The sequence below is a fragment of the Cavia porcellus genome, unplaced genomic scaffold, assembly GCF_034190915.1.
Source record: "Cavia porcellus strain 051 isolate PalLab524CR breed Dunkin Hartley unplaced genomic scaffold, mCavPor4.1 scaffold_1, whole genome shotgun sequence".
Taxonomy (NCBI): Eukaryota; Metazoa; Chordata; class Mammalia; order Rodentia; family Caviidae; genus Cavia; species Cavia porcellus.
Window position 1 is genome coordinate 31599347 of NW_026947484.1, and position 21550 is coordinate 31620896.

General features: G+C 46.7%; 1 protein-coding gene and 1 long non-coding RNA gene across 2 annotated transcripts; both read right to left on the reverse strand.

The window, feature by feature from the left end:
• Window positions 1-1485: 1485 nt before the first annotated feature.
• On the reverse strand, window positions 1486-4887 carry Nfkbia (NFKB inhibitor alpha). The gene is made up of 6 exons (XM_003471879.4): window positions 4492-4887; window positions 3865-3973; window positions 3322-3532; window positions 2998-3086; window positions 2622-2882; window positions 1486-2021 (listed from the first exon to the last, which is right to left on the reverse strand). The coding sequence occupies exons 1-6, from the start codon at window positions 4716-4718 to the stop codon at window positions 1974-1976; spliced, it is 945 nt and encodes a 314-aa protein (XP_003471927.1). The 5' UTR covers window positions 4719-4887; the 3' UTR covers window positions 1486-1973.
• An 11381-nt stretch (window positions 4888-16268) lies between these two features.
• On the reverse strand, window positions 16269-21438 carry LOC134475536 (uncharacterized). The gene is made up of 3 exons (XR_010046711.1): window positions 21310-21438; window positions 18587-18669; window positions 16269-16407 (listed from the first exon to the last, which is right to left on the reverse strand). It is a non-coding gene; the product is annotated as an uncharacterized LOC134475536 (long non-coding RNA).
• Window positions 21439-21550: the final 112 nt, after the last annotated feature.

The following is a 21550-nucleotide window of genomic DNA, read 5'->3' on the forward strand; positions in this document are numbered from 1 at the left end:
TGGCCCCACAGTGCTTGGCAGATGGACTGAGGCTGCAGGAAGGGGACCTAGCTGGCTGCAACTGGCTCTGTGGCAATGTCCTTTCTGTAAAGGATCCACCAGCTCCTACTGGGTCCTTTTGGCCCTATAAGGAAGGTGATCATATTTATTTGATTTTGACCTCACTTGTATGTCAGGAAAAGGTTAATATAATAGTACTGTCTTAGATATAAACTAATGTACACAAATTATATTTATGCACATTTCTGTTGTTTTGTTTTTGAACCAAGGGCCTTCGCACTGAGCCATATCCTGTTTCTCTTTTATTGTTTAATTTTAAGATAAGATCTCATTAAGTTGCAAAGTGGCCCTGGCTGAGTTCAAACTTATGATCCACCTGCCACAGCCTCCCAGAGTGCTGGGATTACAGGTGTGTACCAACACACTTGACTACCCTTTTGGATTTTAGAGAATGTTTTAAATCTTCATTCTTTTTTATCTAGGCAAAAAATACGCACCAGGGATAAAAGCACTAACCACAGAGTATCTAAACCTACCTTTTACAAGTTACTGATTTACTGTGAAATCTATAGGATCATTCAGAATTAGTAGATGAAGCTAAAGAAGATTCTTCAAGCTTTTACTGTCCTTTTTATGCTGTAACCAAGAGCAACATAGGTAGAGTCAATGCATTTGAGTGTTTTACTGCCTGGAAACCGTAAATAAACCACCCACCCGCCTTCTGCAAGGTCACCTTGGACAGTCCATTCCCTCTACATGTTTTTCCACTGTGAAATACAAGATGTTGGGCCACAGCTTGTATTTTTCTTTAGAACTACATGCCTTGTACTCTGCTGGTTTTTACATCCATTGTCTTGTGCAATGCTCACAGCGGCCCAGTTTTTAAATGAGAAAACTAAGCCTCAAAGGCAGAGCATTTGTTGAGATGACAGGGCTGTTCAATTTTTGATGGCATGTCCTTCGGAAATTCTACTCTTACAGGTGAAATCTTTCTCATCGCTATAAAATATGAATTCAGAAGCTGGCATGGTGGTGCATGTCTGTAAGCCTAGCCCTCTAGGAGCCTGAGACAGAGGACCACAAGTTCAAGCCTGGTGGACAATTTAGTGAGATCCTATTCCAAAATAAAAAATAGGGCTGGGGGTGTAGCTCAATGTGAAATTCCCAGTACTACAAAACAAACAAAGGCCATCCTGTTGTCTAACGTAATTTCCTAGCATGAAAGTAGGGTCTGGAGATAGCCTAAACCAAGGGGAAACAGAACCACCACAGAGAACCTGCAGCCGGAGCCCGAGCAGGGTGCTGCTGCCCTGCGCTGACTGGCACTTTCTACCCGTGCTTTCAGCAGCCTCCCTCCCACACAGGCCCAGGGCTGCCGGTGAGAAACTCTCCTCTGAAAACACTCCACGCCCCCTCCACCCACCTGGGCACCCTGCACTTTCACAATGGGGTGCCCTGACAGCCCCAAGACAGTGATCACCACAATTCTGTTTGTAAAAGTCTGTTTAATAAATATACATCTCAGAAGTACCAAAATAATTACCAGCAAAATACACTATCTACACCATTTACAGGAGGGCAACACAAACCATGACAGGTGGTGACTTCTAACACTACACCACTGCCCACCTAGCTGTTACCCATCAGGGACAGAACCAGCTTCGGCCACTATATTCCACGGTGATTCAATCAAAAGCACAATAAATAAATGCGGCCCTTTTATCAGATTCTCCTCAAACCCCACCAAGGCAAAGTTACACAGAAGGCTGGCTTCGCATTCCAAAGACCTTCCTCGTTCCCCCAAGCCAAACTCATGAAAGGGCCGATCTGCTGTACTCCATCTGGGCCCAGGCAGCGTGCAGTGTGATGGTGAGAATACCCTTCAAACTTTTTTTTCTTTTTCTTTTTTTAGAAAAATAAAACTCTCTTTTTGTACAAATATACAAGTCCATGTCCTTCTTGATGCCTTCCACTCATAATGTCAGACGCTGACCTCCAAACACACAGTCATCATATGGCAGCTAAAAACAGAAAGAAAGAAACAGACATGTTAAACTTGTGGAACTCTGCCGAGGAATTTGGGCTGCCAGAGGGCTGCTACTGGCAATCACTCAAATATTTCTGGACTCCTTTCTCCATAACCAAAATATAATGCACCTTACAGGTGGGGGGAGTTTTCCTTTAATACTCCTCCACTTTTAAAACACTAAATTGGCCAGACGTGGAGGTATGCACACTCCAGAGGCTGAGGCAAGTGGATTGCCAGAGTCCAAGCCCAGCCTGGATTCTTTAGTGTGTTCAAGGTTGGCCTAGACTACATAGTGAGATCCTCAAAAAGTCATTAAAAAAAGAAAGTAGTTAAGCCATTCTGGGGGTGCAGTTCAGTGGGAAGCACATGCCTACAATGTGTGAAAGTCTGGGTTCACCTCCTAGTCCTCCCCAAAATGTAAGCTATTAAAACCAGAAAAAGAGACACAATCTTGGGATACTGGTTATGCACATTGAGGTCTGGGGAATAAGAAAGCCTTATGACCAATAGCTCTAGGCTCCCTGGAGGAGAGAGGAGGAATGGCCCTCTCCTAATTTTTGGCAGAGTGCTGAAGATGTTAAAGGAGACTCACCTCATCCTCTGTGAACTCTGACTCTGTGTCATAGCTCTCCTCATCCTCGCTCTCTGGCAGCATCTGAAGGTTTTCGAGGGTCAGCTGACCCAGCTGCTGCTGTATCTGGGTGCTTGGCCGGCCCCAGGTGAGCTGATATGGGGAGTAACCTTGGTAGGTGACTCTGTTGACATCAGCCCCACACTTCAACAAGAGTGACACGAGATCAGGATTCTGAAGGTCCACCGCGAGGTGGAGTGCCGTCCGGCCATTGCAGGGCTCCTGAGACCGAAAGAGATTAAGATGCTTAGGGCTGAGTTTGGAACTGCTGCTTGCAACCAGAGCATGGGGAGTACAGAGGAGCCTACCCCTCCATCCGGCAGCATGACATGCTCACCTGGGCATTGACATCAGCACCCAAGGACACCAAGCGCTCCACGATGGCCAGGTAGCCATGGATAGAAGCTAAGTGCAGACACGTGTGGCCTAGAAGAGCAAAAGGCAGAAATTTTTAGCTACTCCTTCAAACCTCACCCAATATAGAACCTTTCTCCTACCCTTGTATGGGACATGTCTTCTGAGTTTTTAGAACTCAGTATTCTTATTCTGAATGAACTATATAAAATCTGTCTCATGTTGGGAGCTTAAATTCTTGCCCTAGGTGGATCCACCACCCTTGTCCACCACATCCCCATCCTCTGGTGGGGCAGGCAGGACGTACCATTGTAGTTAGTGGCCTGCAGGATGGAGTGGAGGTGTTGTGTGGTGCAGGTCTGCGTCAGCACCGCGACACTGGCCAGGCAGCCCTGCTCACAGGCAAGGTGTAGGGGGGTGTTTCCTCGAAAGTCCCGGAGCTCAGGATCACAGCCAGCTTCCAGAAGTGCCTGAGTAATTTCAGGCTGCTTGGTGATCACAGCCAAGTGCAGTGGAGTCTGCAGACGGAAGAGGAACAGGAAGAGGATAAGCCACAGAGCAAACCCACAATCTGAGTTCCCCAAGCTCCTGACATCTGCTGGTGGACACTGCTCCTGCCAGACAGGTACAAGGGGCCAGGCAATTCCAGGGACCCCTGTTGGGTCATAAAGACCTCACCAAATGAATGAGTTCTTTTACTCACTAGGAGGTTGCCTGATTTGTGTGTGAAAGGCCAGGGCTGATGACAAATGGTGACTGACAATTCAGAAGGATCTGAGGGACTGTGCTATACCCAGTTCCTCTTGGGGGTCAGGGTCAGAGGGGGCACAGGGCTGGGTGAGTGGCGCACCTGCTGCAGGTTGTTCTGGAAGTTGAGGAAGGCCAGGTCTCCCTTCACCTGGCGGATCACTTCCATGGTCAGCACCTTCTCTTCATGGATGATGGCCAAGTGCAGGAACCTGAGGGCGAAGAGGGAAACCCCCCGGGGTGGTGAGCGCGCTGCGTGGGGCCCGGGCTGCCGGGATTGCGCAAGGCCGGGGTTTCTGGAGGCCGAGGCCGCGGTGTTTTCCGCGCGGTTATTATGAGCTGAGTGTTCCTGGCAGGCGCCCAGGGACTTTCCGGGCCCCACCCCCTGCGCGACGGCGCCGGCCTGGCCCCCCTCCCCCTCCCCGGGTCGGAACGCCCTGTACTTCCCCTCCCGGCCTCGCGGCGCCCGCCGGGGCCCAGAAACTCCCGCCCGCCTTATGCAACCCTGGACTCCGCGTCCCCGCCCCCCGCGAGTCGAATCGCTGGGGGGAGGGGAGGGAGGAGAAGAGGGGGGTGTGGCGCCCCGGCCTGCACGGGGGCTCCGCGCGACCCCTCCCCAGCATCACGGCCCGAGCAGCCCTGCAGCCGCGCGCAGGCTCCGGGCTTGCAGACCTCCGCCATCCCCGCAGGCCCCGCGCCCGCCACCCGGCCGCCCGGCCCGCGCACTTACGAGTCTCCGTCCTCCGTCAGCTGCTGCTTCCAGGGCTCCGCGCCTCGCAGCACCTCATGCGGCTCCAGGCGGATCTCCTGCAGCTCCTTCATCATCTGCTCGTACTCCTCGTCCTTCATGGAGTCCAGGCCGCTGTCGTGGCGGTCGTCCAGCAGGCGCTCCTTCTTGAGCACGTCCCGGGGCCCCTCCATGGCCCACTCCTGGACGCGCTCGGCCGGCTGGAACATGGCGTGCGCTCCGGGTGCGCTCGGCCGCAGGCTGAGCGCTGTGGTCCTCGGGTGTGCGTCGCCGGCCTCGCTGTGTGCGTCGCCGACTTCCTCGCAGTGGTGTCGCTGGCCTCCTGGCTGTGTGTGTCGCTAGCGGGCAGCACGGCGAGCTCGGGCTGTTGTGGGCTCGGCAGCGCCGCCGCGGCGCCCTATAAACCCTGGCAGGGGATTTCTCCGGGGCGGGGTCAGATGCGGGGAATTTCCAAGCCAGTCAGACCAGAAAAGAGAACTGGACTAGTCCTCTGCTATGTACCTAAACCTTGAGCTGGGTTCATCAGAGAAACTCCCTGCGATGAGCCACTGGGGTCATTGTCAGAGAACTTTTTGATGAGCGCTGAGTGGCTGGAAAGTCCTCTCAATGAGGCCCCCCTCCTCCCAGGTACTTCCCTGCAGCCTGCCCTCAGTAATCTTGAGTCCCTGCAAGAAAACTTCTTTCCCTGGGGTTTCCCATGATTGATATGATTTGGGGTCGTCAACTGCTGAGATCCCAAGGACGCAGACAGTGGTTCCTGTTTGGGGTTTGTCAACTTGCCGGTCCTTTCCGTTTTTCTGATATTTTGAAAACTCAAGAGTGGAAATGATGGCTAGATGTAGGGATTTGCTTCCACCAAATTTCTCCGTGCAGAGTGGTTCATAAGCCGTCTGTGTTTACCAATACCTGTTCTTTGCATTGCAGGACATTTAGATGCCCTCTCCCACACACCGTAAATTGTGAAAGGTTTGGCGTTAAAAACCAAGTCATTTCTTAGGGATTAATGATCCTGTTGACTGCAAGAGGGGATAACTGGCTCTGTATGAGGGAAAGTACTAAATAGGGACCATGATTTATTTTTTTTCCAAGTAAACCACGGTGTTTGTTGATCTTTGTAGTAGAGGTTCAGGGTACCTCACAATATTGAAATAACTACGTTGTGCTGCTGCAAAGGATGGCCCCTGAGCTTACTTCTGGGTGCCCAGCTGAACAACTGGGTTAATGGCTTGCCTACTAGGCATCCTGCAGAAGGCTTAGGCAGCCCTGTGGAGGCGCACAGACAGTGTGCTCACCTGCCTCTGCTGACTCTTACTTCTCCCAACCCCAGGCCAGCCTTTGAACCTAGCCTCTCACTGTGGGGAGCCACTCCTGAGAGAAAGGAGCTTGCACTGACCATCCACCCTCTGGTTTCCCCTGCAAAAATAGAGCACATGCTCCCTATAGCACCTCCTGGCCTGCGAGGCAAGGACTGAATGCTTCAACCACTTCTAGAACTGGTCCAGGCAAAATAAATCATATTGGTCCTAGTTCTTCAAAATGAACTCCAGGAGGACTTTGTAGTCATGCAGGGATTACTGGTCATCACTGCAGCCATCTTTTCCTAACTGGCGGATTAACCAGTGCTTCTCCTTTCTCCATCTTTCCATTGCATCTCCAACTGTTTCAGTGTGGAGAAACTGAATCTATAGCATGGATACGAACCTGTGAGAAGAAGAAATGAAAACTTCCCAGAGATTGGCTCCATTGGCTCTAAGGTTTCTGATAGGCAAATATAGTTAGTGAGGCAAGGGGAAAAGGTGAGGATCAATAGATCAGATTCCAGGTGTTACCTCTAGTTAACTGCATGTTATTCCATTGGCCAGTTAACTTTTTGTAGTACACTTGCTTTTATACTGAGACTGACATTTTAGTTCTTTAGTGACTTTAAAACTTGTATTAGAACCTGTTCACAAGTACATGTCTAACTCTTTAAAAGGATGACCATGACTCCTGCAAAGATCACGATATAAATTTTTGAAAGAACTCTGATGCTTTATGCATCATATTATTAGTTTTCATAACTAATCCTGAAAACTAAGTATTGTTCCCACTTTCCTAAAAAGAAACTGAGATCCATAAAACATTACCCAGACATCCCATAGCAGTTTTCCTTATTCCTATCCTAATAGAGTAATCATTTGGCCAATGAAGTTGTAGTATTAACACTGGGAAATATATTGTGAAAATGAAACCATGGCTTGGAATATGCTCAAAAGTATCTTCTATTCCAACTGTTAGATAAGGTATCTTCCATTTCAACTGTTAGGTATAGTAGAGAATAGGTGTTTCCCTATCTGGAGATACTTGCTTTTTTGAAAAATGCACAACAATATTAAACTCTGAAAGCCCACCTATAAGGGCACATCAGAAAAGGATTTGGGGCTGCAGTTATGAAAATTCAGAAATAGGTTTCTCTGCAGCTCCTTTGATGACTTTATGACAGAACAACTGAAGGACCTGGTGGTCTGTGTTCCCCATTGTTTAGTGCGACACCTAGTGGGAAGAGGCAGGCCCCAGTTTGATTTGTCACAGGCCTCTGGAAAAATCTAGGAGGTGTCAGCCTCACTGAAGTGTAGATTTCCGAGGACCAACCTTTTGTTTTCCTGCAAACCTAGGAGAGGGTTTTGAATAATACGATCCAGCAGGTTTTCTCTGCACGTGAGCTAGACAATAAACATTACAAATTGGGTGAAAAACAGATTGGCTTTTTTGGTGTGTGATATACAAAAAAGAAGACAACACCACTAGGATCTGGGTTTTGGTGTATTGTGGACACTTTGGTAATTGGATTTCCTTTCTGCATTGAAGCAGGGAACTTCATGCATGCTAAGCCGACTCTTTACCCCCTAAACCACACATCTAGTGCTTTGTTTTGTTGTTTTGTTTTGCTTTGCTTTAGTGCAGGAAGTAAAAGAATTATAAGTTTCACTTCAAAGCAGTTTTGTATTTTACCCCTGGACATAGCCATAGGGAAGGACAGGGTGGCCAGAGACCCTCTGGGCTTCATTGGGAGGGCACTCCTAGAGGTAAAGGATCATTGTTGGAGCCCCTCAGGGCTGCAGGTACCCCACCCCCTCTTCCTGACCAGGAAATGCACAGTATGCCTGAAATGTCCTGTGGCAGGCAGCATGGAGATTTTCTGTAAATTCAGCCAGGTGGTCTAGTGACCTCTACTCTGCTTAACATTAGGGGTGAGGTGGCCTGTGCCAGTTAGTGTGAAACCTAAATTGAATCCTGCAAAATGATCTCAGGCTACAAGTCACTCAGTACTGCCAAGCTGGGAGAAAGGAGCCATGGCCATTCTCGAGGGCAAGCAGGACAGGCATATTCCTGATGAATGGCCCGCTCTTGGGTCCACATGTGTATCCTGCTTGCAACCTCAACTCAGTCTTCTTCTGTCCTATGGTGGTCAGCAACATCTACACTCACAGAGGTGGAGCTCTGTGCTGTGGACCTTCATTCACAGTGAAGTGAAAATAGTCATCAAATCCTTGGTGAGCTTCCTCTGCTCCAAACTCTGCAGTTCAGTGGGGATTAAAGCCTTCAAGGATCTCAAACTAAATACCTTGGCACCTGAACGAGGCAGGCCTCACAGAAGAGTGAAGCTCATTTGAGTCCAAAGGGAGCAACTGAATCCCCAGCAGCACAGTGGGTGTGCTGCCCTTCCCGGCCATGGACACTGATTCGGCAGTGACTTTCATGTTTCGTATTTGGTTTTTTTTTCTTTCTGTGCGGGGGATCATGGAACTTGGGGCCTTGCACATGCTTGGCAAGTGCTCCACCATGAACTACACCCCCAGGCCTCTTGAGAAAAACAGACCCACAAGGAAGGACTCACATTGGAGAAAAGCTCTGTGGATTTGAGCAATGTGTTAAGGAATCTAGTTGTTTCACTTCTGTTAACTGACATGAAAAACTCATTCTGGAGAAAAATCCATGAATATATGGAATGGGGGAATATTTTATTTCTCTCCTATCCATTCAAAGTCACATAATAACGTGCACTAATGGAAGACCTTACAAATACAAGAATGGACACCGAGGTACAAAAGGAAAAAGTCATGTGAGATCTCCTTTTGGGAAGAAATACTAAAGATGTAAATAATATTTAAATATGGGTGTAAATTGTCATGTAATACCCAGAATTTCACAACATGAATGAAATATTAGTCACAGATATATTGTTTATCAGTAGTACAGAGTTAAACATTTGTTGACCAAAAAAATAGATTTTAATGTAAATCTTTTCAAATTTTAACTCATTATGAAAACCAAGCAAAATGCATTTCTGTGTCTTTTGGCTAAAGAGAGCCCATGGGCCTTGTGTTTACAGCCTTGTTTCCCAGCCCAGGTGTTTTAATGGCAGTTTCCACTCCTATGGAACTGGAGGCTGGGGTGGAGTGCGTCAGTCCAGGATGACAAGCGTCCCTTTGGCAGAGCTGGAAGGAGGCTCTGAGGCCTGAAGAGAGTTGTCCAGCCTCCACTGCAGTGCTTGAACACTACAACAGAAAATAAGTGCAAATCCAAAAAACTTCTGACTTTTTTGGTATATGTTCTTGTGGTGCTGGTGATGGACACTAGGACCTTTGTAAGGAGCTAATCTCCAGCCTGTTTTCTACATTTTTTGTTTTGTTTTGTTTCTGTCTATTTGACACAGGGTCTTGCTATACAGTTCAGGCTGGCCTTGAGCTCACTTTGTAGCCCAGTTCGTTTCAAACTCACAAGGATCTTCCTGCCTCAGCCTCCCAAGTGCTGGGATTACAGGTGTGAGCCACAACGCCTGGCTTGTTTTCTACATTTTTATTTGAGACAAGCTCTTGCTACATTGTTAATTTGTCCAGGTGGGGCTTGAACTTGCAATCCTCCTGCCTTCCGATGCTCAGGAGGCTAGGGTTACAGGAGTGCACTACTACACTTGGCGAGGTTCTGACTGTCTCACAAGCAATGTGTGCACATTGTTTTACCTTTTAGACCCCTATCCGGGACCACTTGTGCAGGGCTCCTGCCACATGTCCAGGGAAGAAAGAGGCCTGCATGTTGCCCTTGTTTGGGATCCCCGGCTCTCCATTTTCATGTCTTGTTGGCAGCAACCAAATAATATTTTAGGTGTGTGGGGCTGCTCAGGCTCTGCGAGTTTTTGGAGGAGCAGCTGGGTCAGGAAGGCAGTGGCTAAGAATGTGTTGTTCCCCTGCACGCCCGTGTCCCGTGAAGGTTCACGGGAGGGGGAGACTGAGGAGTTAGGCAGCTCCACACCAGAGCCTGCTGTTGGGCAGGGACAGGTGCCCGTTCTGGGCACCTTGATTAGGTGAGCAGCTCACAATCCTTGTCAGCATTGGGCCCAAACCAGACTGTGTGGAGGAGTGGGAACATTTTCTCCTAAAGTCCAAGGTCTTTTAGAACAAAGGTAAACAGAGTTCAGTTTAGAAAAATTTGTTCTAAGGCTATCGCTGGGGAAGGATATCTATAAAGCTGCTGATTTGAAAAGTAATTCTTAGCTGAGTTTTACACACTCAAGGTAAATGAGAGACAGAGTAAGGGGAGCAAACAGAAGCCATGGAGAAAGGGCTGGGTGGGCTTGGGATGTCTGTTTTTATACCAGATCTCGGCTGTCACAGTCCAGTCCTTAATTGTTACATATTTCCTGTGGATAAGTCACTTAGTTGGCCTCAGGAATGCTCATCATTTCCTGTGTCCTGGGGCTGTTTCTTTGTTTTTGTGCAAGAGGTCAAACCCAGAGCCTGGTAGAGTGTGTCTACCACTGAGCTATATCCCCAGCACCTTAGGGGTGTTTAGGGATGATTTTTAAAAGTTTACTTTTTTTACTAACTGCTCAGATACTTTCAGAAAGTGAAGTGGATTAATCATCACTAAGTTTTTAAATGCAAATTTTGGAAAATTGGGGCCATTTGGAAGAGTGGGAGAAATTTGGAACAGGGCATCCCTTCACACATTAACAGGACTCAGGGGGCCTAGGGAACCGGAGTGAGATAGACAGCACAGGTAAATAAATGTTACAAAGATAATGATGAAGAGGGCTGGGGATTTAGCTCAGTGACACAAGTGCCTGCCTGGCAAATGAGGGGTTGTGAGTTCAATCCTTGGTGGTGGTGGTGGGGGGTGATGAAGACAGACCAGGCCGTGGCAGTGCATGCCTAGTTCTAGCACCTGAGAAGCTGAGGCAAGAGGATCACAAGTTTGAGGCCAGGCGGGTCCACATACTGAGTTCAAAGACGAACTATTCCCTACACTTTGTCTCTGAAAACCAAATAATGAAAAAAAAAGAGCAGGGAAGTGAATGTAGAACCCAGTCATCATGTTGGCTCTGTTGCCACCTCCAACATGCCAGGACATCAGGCAAGCACCAGACAGGGTTTCAGGGCAAGCAAGGCAGAGACACAGGAGAAAGAGAACAGGCTGCTTAAGGGAGCAGGGAAACCGCTGTGGGATAAATCCAGACCGCAAAAAATGTGTGGCCAGTACTGTCTGCAGCGACATCTCCTGGCCATTTGAGAATCACATTCTCTCTGTCTCTCTCCTCTCCTCTGTTTCTCTTTCTCTCTGTCTCTCTCCTCTCTCTTCTCTTTCTCTGTCTCTCTCCTCTCTCCTCCTCCTCCTCGTCTTCCTCCTCCTCCTCCTCGTCTTCCTCCTCCTCCTCCTTCTTTCTCTCTCTCTCTCTTCTCTCTCTCTCTCTCTCTCTCTCTCTCTCTCTCTCTCTCTCTCTCCCTCCCTCCCTCCCTCCCTCCCTCTCTCTCAACGGGATCTCTAGGTAGCTCAGGCAGGTCTCCAGCCATGGATCTTACCGGGACTCTCCTGTCTCAGTCTCGCAAGTGCTGAATTAGTGCTGGCATACGCTATCAAGTCTAGCAGATCATTGCCTAGCGGAGCAGAAAGCTGGGTGAAGATGTACACTGACGCTAGATCCTCAGTTGAGACATCTGTGCACCATCTAGCACAGTCCCAAGGAAAGACCCACTCTGCCTGTGAGCGGGCCTTCTTGGCAGCCCTGACCCACCAACTCAGGTCATCCTGCCTTTTTTTTTAACCCTGCTTTTGAAATGGCAGCCAGACCTGTTCCGATTCTACTGACCCCCATAGGCTTGCAGGTCCCATTGTACCATTGTAGCTTCTTGATTTGTTGTTTATACATTTATTGAACAGAATTTAATGTATTATCAAATACAGTTATCTTCAAATGCATTCTAGTGCCTCTCCCTGCCATTACATTGAAGATTAACCTGGGACCTTCACACTGACCTACATCGTCAGTCCTTTTTAAATTTTTATTTTGAGGCAGGGTCTCACTACATTTCACAGGCTGGTCTTGAATTTAAAATCTTCCCACCCGAGTCATGAATCACCACACCTGACTGTCATATGTGTGTATATATATATATACATACACACATATGACCTACATTATACAGTGTATTTTTGATAGCTTAAATTTTTAATTAGTTTTTAAATTGAAAAGTAACATATGTGGTAAAAATTAAGATGTCTAAAGAAGTTATAATTTGCAGTTAAATTTCTTGGGCCTGGGGTGGTGTAGCTCAGTGCTAGAGCACAAGACCCTGGGTTTGACCTCCAGCACTACACAAAAAATATATACACACAAAATATATATACACACATATGACAGTCAGGTGTGGTGATTCATGTGGTGATATATATACAAAATTTTTAAAAAACTACTTTCTACTTTAAAAAAAACTGAGGCTCAAAACCAGGTGTGGTGGTGCACATCTGCAATCTCAGCACTTGGGAGGCTGAGGCAGGAGGACTGCCAGAAGTTTGAGTCCAGCTAGGTCTACATAGTCAGTTCAAAGCTGACCTGAGCTGCATAGCAAATGCCTGTCTCAAAGAACAAAGAACACAGCCAAGTGTGGTGGCTCATACCTGTAATCCCAGCACTTGGGAAGCTGAGGCAGAATTGTTTGCATGTTCGAGACCAGCCTGGGCTACAAAGTGAGCCCAAAGCCAGCCTGAACTACACAGTGAGACCCTATCTCAACAAGGCCAACCCCCCCCCCAAAAAAAAACCCCACACAAAAACAAAGAACAACCGAAGGAGTTCACTCACTAGGCAGTCTTAGACCCAGCATGTAAATCCATCCTCTCATGGCTCCCCACTGAACCCTACAATGTTTGTTGTTGGTTCCTGTTTGTAAGTTTTCAAAGGTATTGACCTACATTATACAGTGTATTTTTGATAGCTTAAATTTTTAATTAGTTTTTAAATTGAAAAGTAACATATGTGGTAAAAATTAAGATGTCTAAAGAAGTTATAATTTGCAGTTAAATTTCTTGGGCCTGGGGTGGTGTAGCTCAGTGCTAGAGCACAAGACCCTGGGTTTGACCTCCAGCACTACACAAAAAATTCTTTTCACTGCTGTTTCTAATATGTATTTCCATGAAGAGATGGAAGGAGGTGAAGGGGAAGTAGGGAGAGTCAGGATGTGTTATTACGGGTACCAACTCCTGCATGATCTAATTATTATAAAAATATATTCTAATATATTATCATAATCAAAATAAAAATTAGAGGAAAAAACAATGCACATTTTATAATTTCGTGTACTAGAATTGAGGCAGGAGATTAGGGCATGGCAGGGTGGCTGGGCAGGCGAGCATGACCTGTGAGTCACAGAGATTCAGGACACACACAGCACAGCTTTCAAGCGCTGCACCTGGTACCAGAGAACGTTATCTTCCATTCTTTGGCACAGATCAAGCAGTTTCTTGATAGGGCGGCCTAGGTTCAACCCCAGAGTAGTGATAAAAAGATGGCAGCCACTGGCCTCGTGGTTCTGCCATTTCCCTTTGTCAGGGGCCCATTCTGCACTCTGCGTGTTCTCTTCCTGCTTTAACTGGCCTGCACTCACTCTGCAGAGCTCTTCTTCCAAGCATGTCTCCCATCTTTCCTTACCTTTAATACCTTTAATGAATCTTTGATGCGTATAAAGCCCTACTATATTTCCTGTCCAAGTGTTTGTGTAGAACAAGAGCCCAGAAAGGACGCTAGGAGGGCCACAGTACCCCAGCACCCCACTAAGAGTCTCTCCAGTGACCTGCTGAGGCCTGCAGGAGAAGTACAGATGCTTCAGCAGGCACTTTCAGTCCTCCAGGTCAGAGGCTGTCTAGCTCAGCTGGTCCCCTTGGTCCGCTCTATCTCAGCCGACTCTCCATTCCCCTCCCTCCCTGTCCAAAGGCCACCTTCTCTCACCTTCCTCCCGAGGCCCAGCCACTGTGAAACCCCTTCCCTGTCTGCCTCGCCTGAGTGTTCTGTCCTTTTCCGGTTCCTTCTTTCTTTCAGCTTGTCTTGTACCCTTGTCCCTTTGTATTGATAGGTCATTGCCCGCCTGCCCTGTGACCCTGGTTAGATGCTTCCAGGCGTAGGGTGGATGAGGTCAGCAAGGCGGGAGGAAAACATTCATTTCCTCTGCATCTGCCTCATCCAGGCCCTCATTCGTCTACGGCCTGAGAATGCTTTTTCTCTATAGCTGTCATAACCATTCTTTGATTCTCCCTCTGTTGATAGTTCAGTCTTCCTCCAATCAACTTTCCTTCGCTGTGAGAAAGTTGCCTCCGGAGGTCATATAATCCAGCTTCTTCCCTCAAATGAGTACTTCGTTCTCCTCTGACAGAGGAGGCAATCCTCTGGGCTAGAGGCCGTTAGAAGGATGGTTACCGGAACCCAGCGCTGTGTCCTAGGGCAGTGAGGATGGGAGCAGAGGTAGAAGGGAAGCCATCGTGAGGGGTCTAATGGGGTCTCCACCTCTGCTGCCGGAGAGTCACCTGTGCAGTGGGACCCGGGGCCTGGAGGATGAATCTTGTCTTCAGCCTTTCCGTTAAGGAGACAGATGAGGGATTGCTTAGTCCAGCTCCTCAGGCAAGAGATGAATAGTAAGTTGAAGCAGTCACTCTGCTTTCAAGGACGCCCTGTGTTAGCAGTGCTTTGGGCACAGAACAGTGGCAAGGAGGCTGAAACAGGAATCTGGCTGGTTGGTCGATGGGTCCCCCAGAGGGGTGATTCCTAATTACACCTCCAGTCAGTGGACTTGGTGGCCAAAGGCCAAATGCTTGGCCTACCTGGCAGGGCAGGTGGGGCTCTAAGGCCCACAGTGGCCTTCCATGCGCTTTTGATGGCTTTCAGAAGCTGAGGTATTTCCAACACAAAATATCACACCTCAAAAGCTCGCCCTAGTTTAACAGAATATACGTGAACTAAATAATCAGAATTTGAAGTGAAAAGCCCATGGATGTATAATTTGTAGCATTTCTTACTCAAGCAACATCCAGAGCAATGTGTTTCCAGATGGGTTTCCCTCCCAGAGGAAATCCTGGGGAGAAGGCTAGATTATCCAGTGTAGGTTACCTGTCAGGGACTCTGATCACAGAGAATTCATCAAATCACTCACTAAACTTCTGAATAAAAGTACTGTGGGAGGTTACAGAGGTGTTTGATGTCAGGGGCGTCTTCACAACTTTCCACTGTTAAAGGCCTTCACCCTTTCACTTCAGGTTTTTTTGCTCTCAATTTCATGTGCAGCGATTGCCCTGGTGATTCATACGGGCAGCAGCAAGAGTGAAATCTAGAGCTGCCCAGGAGGGCTGCTGTCTGGGAGGAGTGAACTGAGGCTAAAAATAGGTTGGAGCTCCTGGGCCAGCCTCCTGCATGGCCGCAGGCATCAAAAAGGAGCTTCAGGAGGGAAATCTGCCTCTTGTGAGTTGCCCACAAGAGAAGGCAAAAGCCCCCACCTCTGTCACTCCTGCCCCCAGGAAAAGCTCGAGGTGACAATGAATTGAGCGCTTTCAAAATGTGACAGACAGGCTCTCACCCCTTCCTCCCCCAGACTTCTGATCACAGGCTTTCCCTCTGGGTGCATTCACCTTCTTAGTTCCTACTTCTTAGTTCAGCACAAACGTCTATCTCTGTAGCTGGGTTTTGTCAAAGAATTGATAAAGATAAAGGAAATGCATGGGAGAGGGTGTGAGGCCCCAGGTTCAGTCTCCAGCCACACACACACACACCACAGATCAAAGATAAAAGAAATGTAAAATATTGACAAAACAAGGGGGAAAGCACTGTAAAGTATGATGCTGCACACCTGTATTCTTGGCAGTTGTGAGGCTGAGGCAGGAGGATCATGAGTCTGAGGTGTGAGTCCCTTCTCAACCTCCTCCATTCAAACAAAAAACCCAAATAAACAGCACTACAGGTAAAGAAAAAGCAAACATCATTTTGTCAAGCATTTATTAAGTATGTGTTAGGATGTAGGGGTACAGTGAAAATAAAATATGCTTCCTGCTTTCAAGGTGCTTTGAGGCTAGTGGAAAGGTAATTAGTGACCCTAGTAATAGTTGGTAAACAATATGGCTGGCACAAAGACATGGCGCTAGGGGAGCATAGAACAGGAGATGCTGAGTCACACAGAGTGGATTGGTTGATGGGTCTTTGAAAAGGAAAACAGGAGTCTGTCAGAGAGCAGGGGTGTGGAGCAGACATGGCAGCGGGGAGCTGAGTCTGGTGTGAGGACAAGTAGTGCCACAGGGCCAGATGTGTGGCAGAGGGTGAGGTGTGAGAGGCTTAGGCAGGAAAGGCGAGGGCACAGCCATGGGACCCAGGGGAGCTGGGTTCTCACCCTGAAAGTCAGAGCGTGCCCTGAGTGTATAAATGGTGGTGATGGCCAGTGAGTGCTTCAGGAGGAAGTGTGAGTGAGGTGTGAGGCTGATGGCCGGTGAAAAGCAGTGACTGGAAACAAAGATGGCTGACGAGGGGCCGGGACTGGCTGTCTGAGGTGAAGGAGAGAGGCAGGGTCTGGAAGCTCTCCTTCTGACTTTGGTTTCTTTGCAGGGAGCCTGGAGGAAGAGCAATTGAAGGGAAGATGATGAGTTCTGCCTTGAATAGGTGAATTTCAAGGGTCTCATAGATGTGTGACAAGGAGTTTAGCATGGACAGTCCTAAGGTATGCAATATTTGAAAGTGTTGGCATAAAATAACACCTCTGCTTTAAGGGAAGTTAGATAATAGTTCATTCTGAGCCAAATGAGTGAACATGGAATACTAGTTCAAACACCTTGAATGACATTCCACCATGAAAGAGGTGAATAAGCTTTTATAGTTACATAACAAAGAAAAGTTATAAACCAATACATTTACCAGTTCCGTATTGCAGCCATCTATCTGGCTAACCAGCTCAAGCTACTCAAGTAGTTCCTGCCATCTGTCACTTGTCCTTGAGCCCTCCCTTCTTAAGATAATAAATTCCGGGAGAGGCCTGTGATCAGGGTGTTCGCATACCCTCACTTGGATGGGACTTAGGACCCACTGGCTGCCCATAATTTTGAATATGTCAGCATCTTTACTCTTGCTGTGGGTTACACTGGAGGTAATAGAGTGGAATTAACTTGATGAAATTCCAGTAACAGTTCCATGGGATTTCCAGATTATGAGGTGAACTAAAAAAAAGATTATAGGGGTTGGGAATTTAGCTCAGCAGCATAAGCACCTGCCTTGCAAGCAGGCAGTCGTGAGTTCGATCCCTGGTACCGATAAAACGGAAAAAGACAAAAAAAAATTATAATATTTGGATTTTATATATATATATATATATATATATATATATATAGTACAATGTATATCCCAATATATATTGGGATTTCAATAAAAGTCTGCAAACTCTTGAATATGGATTTAACTTTTTCAGAGAACTTCCATTCACTGAAATTATCAGTTTATGTGAGAAACAGCTAAAGCTGGGCTAATGACAAAGCCATTCGGGAATGGTGAATAGAGGCCTGTCTTAGTCACTTTTCTTGTCGCTGAGACACAATACCTGACACTACGGCTCAAAGGAAGGAAGGTTTATTTTAGCTCCTATTTCAGTCCAGTCAGCTGGCTCCAACGCAGGACAGCCTGAGAGGGGCTCATGGCCTGGTGGGCAGGAAGCAGGGAGGGAAGGGAGCGGCAGGGAGTGAGGTAAGCCCTGCCAGGTCACGCCCAGTGACCCCGCTCTTCAGATCAGGCCCACTTCCCAACAACACGCCATGGTAGCACCCCATATTCCAACTGCCATTCCCAAACCCCTCCTCAGAGTGGAAGACATCGGGTATAAACCATAATGAGCCCCAAAGGCCAATGCTGAAGATATCAACACTGAAGCGGTAAGCTGGTGCTGAGAAAGAAGCAGAGGAAATGGAGAAAGATATCCCAAGAAGAACAAAAACTGAAGGAGGGGATATCACAGAAACTAAAAAGGTGAGAAATCTAAGAAGGCCGTCATTGTGGAAAGTTTCAAGTGTGTCAAAAGCGGGTCTGTACAAAATTACACTGACTTGGGAAAGCTCACGAATTCAGCACAGTGTGAGAAGAAAAAGACCAGACTGCAGGACGAATACATTTTATTTAAGATACGTTGTTTAACTACTTTCAGATACAGTCATGCATTTAGTGATGGGATTTGTTTTAAGAAATGCACCATTTGGTGATTTTATCATGTGAGCATCGTAGAATATACTTCCTTGCAGAAGGTAGAATCTCTTTCATTTTATCAGTGAGCAGATGGAGGCTGATAAGGTGAGGTGATGTGCCCAAGTACCACCTGCAAGGAGGAAGCTTCTACGATGTTTGCACAGTGATGCAACCACTTAATGGCGCATTTCTCAAACATGTTCCATCATTAAATGATGTGTGACTGCATTTGAAAGTAATTAAGCAATATATCTTAAATAAAATGTTCTCTTCTTTTATTCTGGGTTTTTTCTTCTCAAACTATCCTGAAACAAAAATATGATATGAATATATACACACATATAAAATCATCTATCATTTCTATGGCCATGATGATCAAAATAAGAAGAGATTAAATCAAGCAAAGAGAAAATGATACCATCGAGAGATGTGGTAAACATGAGATTTCTAAGGCTGCTGCTGACTTGACATTGCATTTTTTTTTAATAGTAAACTTTTTAAAAAAGTAGAACACTCTGAAATAATGATTAAAAAAAGATAGCACAGGCTGCAGGTTGTGGTACATACCAGTTATCCCAGCTCTCTGGGAGGGTGAGACAAGAGACAAGAGGATCTGAAGTTCAAACCCAGCTTCGCAGTTTATATAGGCCCTGTCTCAAACAAAAAACAAAAAAGGGGGCGGGGTTGGGATATAGCGGAGTGCAAAGGCCCTGGATTCATAATCCTCAGTACCTCAAAACCACAACAAAGCAATAGTATAGTAAATGCATAAATTGTTAAAAACTGTTGCTTATTAACATTATTAAGGATTATGAGTTACACATAGAATGTCCCCCAAACCTCCAGGCTCCGGAGCAAAGTTTCTGGAAGGTGGCGGATCATGGGACACTACACCTTCCAGGGGACCCACCTGATAATAACTGGCCACTAGGAAGTGGGGCCTGGCCGGAGGCGGGAGGCTGGGTGTGACCTGGCAGGGTGCATCTGCCTCCTCCCTTCTTGCTCTGCTCCCTGGCTGGCATGATGTGGGCCACTCTCCTCCAGGCTAGCCTACCTGCCATTTCAGCTTTCGAGCCTGTAGACCATGAAAGGGCTGAGACCTCTGAACCTGTGAGCCAAAATGAACCTCCTCTCTTTAAGCGGTGGGTGATGGCAATCGTGTTTTAGCACGGAGAAAGCAACTAGCACATATCCGAGATTGTATGTGATACACTTTTATACCACTGGCAGCATGGCTGTGTGTCTACCAGCACCTTGCAGACACACGAGCTAGGAAGGCTGCCTTATTACCAGGTGAGAGGATTCGCTTAGTGCCATGAGAACTGTATGGGAACATCAGCACTTTACATGATCTGTTTACTATGTTTGACCAAAAGCCCCTTCTTAGAAGGCTAATGGCGTCCTTCAGGACCACGTTTGAAAGATTTGCCAATCCTATGTTAAAAGCATGTAATGAAAATTTAGAATCACTTTCATTTTCTCAGTGAACAGATGGTGGTTGCTAAGGTTAGGTGATGTGTCCAAGGTCATGCAGTTAAATAATCAAGGCTAGAATCTAGATCTCTAGATATTTAGCCCGCTGCTCTTTCCTCTCTCAGCAGCTGGCTCTCAAACTGCAGCTTGCATTAGAGTTACTTAGAGGGTTCCTTAAAACAGAGATCGCTTTTGTTTTTGTTTTTGTTTTGATACCAGGGATCAAACTCTGGACCTCGTGCTCTCCAGGCAGCCACTTATACCGCTGAGCTAAATCCCTGCCCTCCCAGAGACACTTATTCAGTAAATCCACTCGGGGCTTGAGACTGGCTTGCTTACTAGATCCAGCTATCTGGTGCTGCTGGCCCAGGACCACATTGCTTTTCCTCTCAGTTTTATTAGTATATGTTTGCGATGCACAGTAAACACATTCATTGCAAGGTACTTGGTACATAAACATATTGCATTTCATCCTTTTTACGTCCCCTGCCCCCCTCTCATTTCCCCTTCCCATCCTTTCAAAGAACAAATTCTGATTCCTTGATTCTTTGTACTGTCTTTTAGTCTCAGTGTTATTACTTTCTGCTTGATCTTATAATTTCTTTCTTTCTGTTTGTTTCAGATTTGGATTGTTCTAGTCTTTCTAGACTTCGAGATGTATCATTAGGTTACACATTTGGGAGCTTTCTATTCTTTTTAGTGTGTGCCTTTACAGCTATACACAACCCCCTAGCACTGCTTTCACTGTGTCTGGAAGCACCTTTTGAGAGTCATTGCTGTAAAAGCTTGTCTGTAACACTGGAGGGTTCTAGAAGAGAGCAGTCAGATTCAGGTTCCTTCACCAGTCTCTTAGGAGCCCTCTTTATAACATTAATTTTCTTGGAAAAGAATGTTTTCTATTGGGCATGGTGGAGTATGCTTGCAATCCTAGCATTCTGGGAGGCTGAGACAGGAGGATTGCCAAGTTTCAGCTTAGCCTGGAGGATTTAGTGATTTAGTAAGACCCTATGTCAAAATCAAAAATTAAAAAAAAGCTGAGAGTACTCAGTGTGAAGGGCTTGGGTTCAATCCCCAGGACTACAAAAAAAAAAAAACAAAAAAAAAAAACGGTATTTTCTTCATGCAAATCAGAGCATTCTTGGAGAAAATACAAATATGGATCTGGATTTATTTATTTATTATTTATATATTTATTTATGTATTTTTAAAGTTTTTATTTTATTTTTGTCTTTTTGCAGTGCTAAGGAGGGACACCAGCCCTTTGGCCATGCTAGGGAAGTACTGACCACAGAGCTGCAGCCTCAGCCCTGAATCTGCGCTTTATCCCTGGAAAACTGTGTCAGTCACTTACACTGAACGGGACACTGCTCCAAGCCCTGGGAACATAGTACAAAACTGTCTCAGAGGGCTCATCCTGTGTAGCAGATACAAATATACAAGATGAATAAGTCACATACATAATGGCGAGTATGCTGAGGAAGAAAAGTAAACCAGGGAAAACTTATAGAAGTGCAGAGCAGTGATCTTGCTGACACGGTAGGGCGGGTGGCTAGGGAAGGTAAGAAGGCACTAGGAGGCAGAGCCCTAAAGGAAGGGCGTTCAGTCATTAGCCAGTGCAAAGGCCCTGAGGTGGGACCACCCTGGGTGTTAGAAGGAGCCAGCCTGGGTAGGGTAGAGTGAGTCACAGAAAGACTAAAAGGAAATGAAATCAAAGGTAATAGCCAGAACAGTGCTGGGATCCTAGGACTGGCCATGACAACATTTAATAAATTATCCCATTAAATATCACATCACTCTTTCTTGTATGACCTACTTACTTTGAAGGGAACGTTGGGTCTCAGCTTTAGGTGAGCCAGGGACCCCAATACTGAGGAGTAATAGCATTTCCCTCAATAAGGTGAATGATGAGGTGGCCAGCTTGAGCTGGCGCAGGAAGTAGGTTTCCTGTGGCCACCCTTTGTGCGCATGCGTCCTCTGCGCCTCCCCTCCCCCCCCCATCCTGGCCTTTTCAGTAAATTCCAATAGAATCTGCCTGCCAATGCCTGCAACATTTTTGGG

Excerpts from the sequence above, each read along its gene's own strand:
- Nfkbia (XM_003471879.4), bottom strand. The coding sequence starts at position 4,718 with ATGTTCCAGCCGGCCGAGCGCGTCCAGGAGTGGGCCATGGAGGGGCCC. Across the intron at positions 3,087-3,321 it reads GCAGGCCACTAACTACAATG|GCCACACGTGTCTGCACTTA; the intron begins GTACGTCCTGCC and ends TTGCTCTTCTAG. Across the intron at positions 2,883-2,997 it reads GTGCTGATGTCAATGCCCAG|GAGCCCTGCAATGGCCGGAC; the intron begins GTGAGCATGTCA and ends TTTCGGTCTCAG.